General features: G+C 45.8%; 1 protein-coding gene across 1 annotated transcript; it reads right to left on the bottom strand.

The window, feature by feature from the left end:
• Nucleotides 1–262: 262 nt before the first annotated feature.
• On the bottom strand, nucleotides 263–5,862 carry Pcdh20 (protocadherin 20). The gene is made up of 2 exons (XM_012950881.2): nucleotides 5,752–5,862; nucleotides 263–4,743 (listed from the first exon to the last, which is right to left on the bottom strand). Exons 1-2 carry the CDS (start codon nucleotides 5,800–5,802, stop codon nucleotides 2,017–2,019), a joined length of 2,778 nt encoding a protein of 925 aa, XP_012806335.2. The 5' UTR covers nucleotides 5,803–5,862; the 3' UTR covers nucleotides 263–2,016.
• Between the last annotated feature and the right edge of the window lie 1,954 nt (nucleotides 5,863–7,816).

The following is a 7,816-nucleotide window of genomic DNA, read 5'->3' as shown; positions in this document are numbered from 1 at the left end:
ATAAGAAGTAAAACATGACTAAAAAATGAGTAGTTTCCACCACTGATGTGTATCAATCATGAATGAAAAGTTTAGGTGTTTAAATACTCTTATAGTTTGTTAGCTCAAGTACCTCTCATATAAAAGTGTTTTTAAGAAGAAAAAATATATATTTATTTTGTCACAAACCCTGCTTCTTTATATACTTAGTACTATTTATTCAAATCATAAAATTAAATAAATTAGATAATTATTTAATACAAATCCAAAGGGTCTTGTGAATTTTCAGTTAATTATTTTCTTTGCAGTATATATTTACTTTAAAAATTACTTGATGCTACTGAAACATGGCCGACAAGGAATTTGCTATAAGGAGGTGGTGAGGTAAAAGTTTATGTAAATATTAAATCAATGATTATTAATAATGTGTGTATTCATACATGGGTGAGAATTTCATATGAAGTTAAACACATGGGCATACTCTATATCTACTACATATGCCTATACAAACCCTTAATAATTCAACCAATTTTTGAATTATGAATTAGTTTAATATATACTTTAGCATGGCAGAATGCTACAGTTTCTCACATTAAATCCTAAAAACAATGCCAATAACAGGCACTTCAGTGAAAGAAGTCTATTTCTAAACATAAAATGGTGAAAATAAGCAAGAACTTGTGAAAATATATACCTTTAATTTTGCAGACATATAAACACTTTTGGTACCGTACAGACACAGGATGCCATAAAGTCAAATATCCAGTTGAAATTGATACATTCCTTGTTTACACATATAATTTTGCTTATCGTTCTGATATAAAATAAAATTTCCAGCTCATACAAGGAAGAAAAAGTGATTAATCACTGATGAACCAGCTTTCTCCATTGCAAAAGATTCAGTAAATGCCAGTTTGTCACAGGAATCTGCTGCGAGGCTTACAAAGAAACTCTTGGACCAAACCCAAGATGAAATAAAGAAGCTAGTGCCTGGGGAACCTGAATAACAGTACAAAGAAAGCATAACTTTCCTATCGAATGCGCAGCTGAAACAAGCAATGATGGACACTAGCTTCTACAATGTTAATGTGGCTTTGATTGTTCTCCTGTGGTGGGTGTGCTTAAGCATGTGACAGTGTAATATACAACCCAGGAACACAGTGCTACTGACAAGCTAAGCTCTAAAGCATGGTGGACACCAAGCAAGCAATTTAGGAGGATTGAGACATATTTTTGTTTGTGACTGTTTTTCTTGGGCACAATTTCTAGTCACATTTTCTGTAAGGAGGATCACATATATTTTGTCCTGCGATACTAGCCAAGTGCAATGGTAAAGCAAATAGAAAAAAAAGTTCAGTAGACAGAAAGTGAAATATTCTTCAGCAGGTTTAATCTGTAACACATGACAGTGTTCCTATGCTTGCTACAAAGGAATTGCACTTGTTTCTAATGCCTTCTCTTTCAAATTACACAGGATGTACCTATGAGGTAATAAATGTTCAATTTACAAGTGCAATTTATATATATATATTTAAGTAGGGAAAATTCAATTTATTTTAATTTCATATTTAATGTTAAAAACAATATATTTAAAATATACTCTCTCATTAATTTCATGTACAACAACTACCATATACAATACCTCAGTTCCCTGCAAAGGGGCAGCTGATGCCCTCTTGTGGTCAAAGGACATTTTAGAACAATGCCAACAAAAAAAGTACCATTCTTCTTACCTTACTCCCAGGTTTTAACAACATCTGCTTGGTGTATGGAAGCTGCAAATTATGTCCAGGCTATTTTTTATATATATAAATAACAACTCTAGAGCTGTTAGTGCTAATTTTCTTTTAAAAATGCTGTACACAATTTTATAACCTCTGAGTTTGAATTAAAAACGTGTAAACAGCTATTTACAACATATTACAAGTTATAAATTATTCGTCCTTCAGTGAGACTGCATTAGCACACTCCTGTTTAGGAGGCGAAGACTAGCCAAAGTCAGTTATAACCTCTCCCTGTGCTATCCAGAACAAAATATCAAATGTTAGAAATATCCATTGGTTTCCTCTCTCTGAGGTGCAAGTCTACTTTTCCTTTCAGTGGAATTTGTACTTCCAGGTTTTCATCTTCCCTGTGATGTTTCTTCCCTTTCCTTAAGCAGATGTAGATGCCCATCCCCGTCACCAGCGTGATGGAACCCAAGCTTATGACAGACAGGGCCACTAAGGTGGGCATACAAGAAGGAGATTCCACCTTCCTATGAGTGGGTTCTATTGAGATCTGTGGTTCTTTCTCCTCTACATTGATTTCTGGCTCTCTTCTTAAAAGACTCTCAATGTAGCTCTCATTACTGACAGTGTCATTGACAAACAGGTTCACCATGACCGTGGAATGAAGAGGCTCTGGATAGCCATGATCGCTCACTTTCACCAATAAGCGGTGCAGTCCGTAATGTGTCTGCAGCAAAGCCTCTTCCAAAGTGATGTTGCCAGTTTTAGGGTCAATCCTAAAGGACTCAGGCCTGGGGCCTCTTCTCCCTATGATACTGTAAGCTATGACAGCGTTCATGCCTGTGTCTTTGTCCACGGCATAGACCTCAGTAACTGGGGACCCTGGAAGAGTGGAAGGCAAGACCAACAGGTAAGACATATTAGACTGAGGAAATAAAACAAGGGGTGGGTTGTCATTTATGTCCAGCAGGAGAATTGTGATTTTTGTGGTAGAGGAGAGGGCAGGCTCACCCCCATCAACAGCTTCAACCCACAGAGTATAGGAGCTCTGCTGCTCTCGGTCCAAAGAAACCTTAGCTCTCAGCATGCCTTTGCCTGTATCAATAACAAAAATGTCACTCTGGTTCACCACGGACAGGGCAACCCATCCATTTCTCCCCGCATCAGCATCGGTTACACTAATTACTCCAATTTCACCATATCCTGGAAAGTTTTCTGGCACAAAAAAGCTGAAGTCCTTATTGATAAACCTAGGACTGTTGTCATTTTTATCCAACACGGTGAGAGCCACAGTAGCTACTGATTCTCTGGGTGGCTTCCCACTGTCCACAGCTCTGACTGTATACCTGTACCTTTCTTTCTCCTCTCGGTCTAGCTGAGTAGACACCGTCAGAATTCCAGTGACACGGTCTAAGGAAAAATACGATGGTGCATCTGGTCCCAGGAAATAGGAAACTTGGCCTCTCTCTCCACTGTCAGCATCTGTGGCATACAGCTTAGTCAGAAAGGCGTTCAGTGGGTTGTTTTCCTCAATAGTTAGTTCTATCAAAGGCTGAAGAAAGACGGGGTCATTGTCATTTTCATCCACAAGTTGTACTTTAATAAGTCTTTTCACATGGAATCCCTCTGAGTTCCAGGCCACTACAGCTATTTCGTAGAACTGCTGTAGCTCATAGTCCAGAGGTTTTGTGGTCTCGAGCAAATATTCATTATTGTACGGTTTGTAGGGTGATAGCCTAAATGGCCCGTCACCGTCCAGGTAGCAGTTAATCTTGTATTTACTTTCTGGATCTCTTATGGTGAAAAATGCAATTGGAGTATGAACAGGTTCCAGTTCTTTCAGATACACGACACCATCTATCTCATTTGCTATATAACGTGGGACAATTTCAGGTGGTCTGAAAATGACTTTGATAACGGACACCAGAGCAGTGATCACAGCGGGGATGCAGCCTGGTCCATTAGCTAGGATGGTGAGCTTGTGCATCTGCAGAACACTTCCACCGATCTTACTAAAAAGGGTAATGACCCCAGTAGTTTCATCCAGATGGAATAAATCCTTGGATGCTTGTGGAACTTTCTGGCTGTAACTGTAGGAGATCTGAGCATTGGTCCCCAAGTCTCTATCCACAGCTTGGACAACTGCAATGGGGGTGCCCACTGTAGCATTTCCATACACGGTGACATTGATTTGTGAGTCTACAAAGACAGGGCAATTGTCATTAATGTCACTGATGCCAATGGTGAGGGTGGCACTGCCCAACAGTGGTGGAGACCCACCATCCTCAGCTACGATGATGCTCACATACTGATCCTGGGTTTCCCTGTCCAAAGCACCCATGACAATTAGGTAGGGGGTGCGTTCCCCATTCTCATTCTCCTCCACATCCAGGGTGAACATGCCATGATAGTCCAGTAAGCGATAGGTCTGAACCCCATTGATGCCTATGTCTGGATCCACAGCAGGATGCTCTATGGCCAGCCGGGTGTTGACTGGTGAATTTTCTGGAACCCAAACAGAGATTTGGGAAACAGGGAACTGTGGAGCGTTGTCGTTGATGTCCCTGATGGCAATCTTCACCTTCACAAACCTGAAGTATTCCTGAGGCAGGACCAGGACATCCAGGAGCAAAAGGCAAGAGTCAGAGGATGGAGAAGAAGAGATTGAGACGCTGTTGCCCCCTGCAGCCACCCCACCCTCGTCCAGACACAGGGCTTCTCGGTCTATCTCCTGGGTAGAAGTGTGCAGCTCTCCTGAGCGGTTGTCCAGGGTCACGTACAGGCTGCTGAGTCCCCCAGAAGCTAAGCTGAAAGAGAGAGGGGGACTCCCCTCCCTGGCCGTGCGCTCTGGCGGCTGCGACTGTTGGCTCTGTCTCCCGGGCGCCCAGGGCACCAGCCGCAGGTCCTCTGCCAGGCTGCCAATGAGCACCCCTGCAGGCAGACCCTCGTTCAGGCTGTAGAGAAGCTCAGTGGCCCGGCTGTAACTCGCGAGGCAGCTGAAGGGTCCCACGAAGAGGAGAAGCAGAAACACAGGCTGGAGGGGAGGAAGGGGAGAAGAGTCATTACACACATGCAGAGACACCGAGATGGGAGTCAGAACCAAGGGGGCGATGCTTTCGTCCCATCCCTATTCCCTGGTGCAAAAACCGGGGTGGGTTGCAGAGGAAATTCGCTGCTAAGGAAAGGTCTCCCAAACTCACTCTTGTCTGTCCTTCTTCCCATCCCCCCCCCCTCCCGCCCCAAAACCCCGACCTCACAACTACCCACGTTCAGTTAACATTCGCCCTACAAAACCTCAAGGCATCCCCTCTCTGGAAACACACGGCCGAGAGGAGCGGACTCCAACGCGGCGACTGCGCAACGCGACCGGGAGACTTCCTTAGCTTATGGGGTGGGTGGGGGCAGGCAGAGGGGAGCCCCGAGACGTGCACGATTTATTTCTCATTGAAATGATTCTGCCTTCAAGGTCCCAGAATAGGAAATGCGTTGCATCCCTTTCTTTGAGACTATCAAAACAACAGCAACAACAGTAATAATATGGACAACCTGGCTACAGTCCGCGTCAGCTCCTGACGCGTCCCCTTCCCCCACCACCAACACTTTTGGCAAGAAAATGATTTTTCATTTTAGCACGTGAGTAAAATTAAATCTAAAAACGACCTGGATCTTCACCTTCCACCGCGGTTTCGCCAATGCCCCTTCCCGGGGGTGCAGGGTGAAGCAAAGTAAACGTGGAAAATTATTATGCAAAATCAATGTCAATTGCGGCACAATTACAGCTAGACGCCTGAAACCACCGGACCCCTGTATCCAAACGAGAGGGAGCGCACCCTCCTCCCTGCGCCTCATTTCTGCTTTTGAAACTTCCTCTCCCGGCCCAAGGCTATTTCCTAAAAATATGCAGGTACCAGATCACAAACTCGCCTTCATTTCCCTCTCCTTCCCTGAAGTTTGCAATTACGGCACAAGGTTTGAAACACCGTCCAGCAACCGCTCTGGAGTCCCGCAAGTTGCCAGGGTCGTAGGTCTCGGGCATCCTTACCGGCAGGGTCCTGTGGCTGGTGCTACTCCTGGGACCCGGTAGACGCCCCATATCCAGGCGCAGGTGCCAGGTCGCCGGGCGCCAGCTCTCTGCCAGGGCCGGCCGGCTGCGCGTCCCTCCAGGGGAGGAGGCTGCAGTCCGCGCGCCGGGCGGGAAGGGGCGGCGCGGCCGACCGAAGACACGCCTTCTCTCCACTCATGCAAATCGCGGGAGAGCTTCAGCCAATAGGCGCCGAGACCCAGAATTACTGGGGGCCGAAGTCCAGGGGCAGATGAGCGCCGGGGTGTCCTCACTCGGTGGACTAGCCCCACCAGGGATCTGGCCGCGAAGGGATGCTCCGGACCGTAGGACGAGCAACCTCGCTCCGGGCCGCTGGTCAGACTCCAGTCTACAGGTTACAGTCTGCAGGTCTACTAGCCAGAGAGAGAGAGAGAGAGAGAGAGAGGGAGCATTTAAATAAATAAATGAGACCGCATTTGTATGGAAATACGACAGGAAGTCGGAGACACCAAACAGTCCCTGGCGGCGGGGGCGGGACACGGAGTCCGTCTCCAAACCCGCTTGGCCACCAGCGATTCCAGGACAACAGGGCTCCCACAGAGAACCAGAAAGCACTTTTCTCCAAGGAGAGGAGTAGCAAGCACAATTTCTTGGTGCCAGGACGTAAGCCAGCAAAACCAAGCTGTCAAGTCCCTGCTGTGTGTGTCCCCAGGATTTGGTTTTGATTTTTGGCTGCATGCGGGCGCTGCCCTGCTCTGGCGACTTTCCCAGGGGCGTACGCAAGAGGACAAGTGTCTTGGAAGCTTTTTTCTAGGACAGCCTTAGGTTCAGGCAGAAAGAGGGTTTAGAGCTCTCTCGCGCTCTTCCCCCCTCCCTCCCTCTCCCTCCCTCTCCCTCCCTCTCCCTCCCTCCTTCCCTCCTTCCCTCCCTCCCTTCCTCTCCACCCCCTCTCTCTTTCTCTCTCTCTTTCTCTCTGTCTCTCTCTCTCTCTCTCTCTCTCTCTCTCTCTCTCTCTCTCGTGTGTGTGTGTGTGTGGGGGGGTCTCCACGCGAGTCTAACTGCAAGCAGGGCTAATGTCTTCCTTCAAGAGGAGCATTTAAAGAAATAAGAGGACACCCTCTGAGGCTTAAATGAAGAAAGGGTTTCTGTTTCGAATTTCTGTTGTTTCTCCTCAACTCTAGTTCCCAAGTGATAACCAAGGAAGTAGCCCAGGACCAGTGCAAACTGCTGAGATATCCCTTGTGACTCCGATCCTGAAGTCATGTGACATGGACTCTTCCATAAAATCACTGCTAGTGGGAGACTAACCCATTAAGTCTGTGAAACACTGATCTTCAGGGTTCCATATAAGTTATGGCCAACGCCATTCAACCTTTGAGTAGACATTTCTCTTCACCCTTTAGATTTCCCTGTGGCTGCTCTACATATACATCTGACTGCTGAATGACCAGTGACAGAGTATAGGGCACAAAAAGCCCTTCCTTTGGTGTTAGAGAAAGCCTGGAGTTCTGTGTGCTGATGAAAGAAATTAATTTTCTTTGCTTTATGTTAACCGGTATATAAATTGAGATAACCGTTTTGCTTCTGACCCTACTTTATTTCCACTAATCCTAGACCCCCAAGTCCTAAATATTAACAAGACTCGACATTCAAACACCTGATAATGTAGTGGCTTGTTTTCACTGAGGTGTTGCTACATTCTTAAACAGGCACCAGTCTGTCTAGAACATGAATCTGTCTCTTCCCAGTGAAACTGGAGGGTTGGTGAGTGGGAAACTCTTATGTCTGGATAAAAGACCTCTCACAGCGGCTACTCAAGCCAGTTAAGGAGGCACTGCTTACCTCTTCTTCTTTACCCATTCTTTCTGCCCTACTGCAGAAGTTTGGTAAAGATTTGCCTTGAGGTCTGTAGCTAAAACCTATCCAAGTCTGAAAATTAGTATCTGGCTCTGGTTGCTTCTGTTTTTTACTTAATTCCTTGCTCACAGCTTCCAGAAGTTAGAGCACATGACCAGAGCTTGACAATCTGTTATTGCTGAAAGATCAAAAATCTGCTGAATTATAT

Source organism: Jaculus jaculus, chromosome 3, assembly GCF_020740685.1.
Source record: "Jaculus jaculus isolate mJacJac1 chromosome 3, mJacJac1.mat.Y.cur, whole genome shotgun sequence".
NCBI classification, from domain to species: domain Eukaryota; kingdom Metazoa; phylum Chordata; class Mammalia; order Rodentia; family Dipodidae; genus Jaculus; species Jaculus jaculus.
The sequence above is the reverse complement of the archived record's forward strand: the minus strand, read 5'-3'. Positions and strand labels throughout refer to the sequence as shown.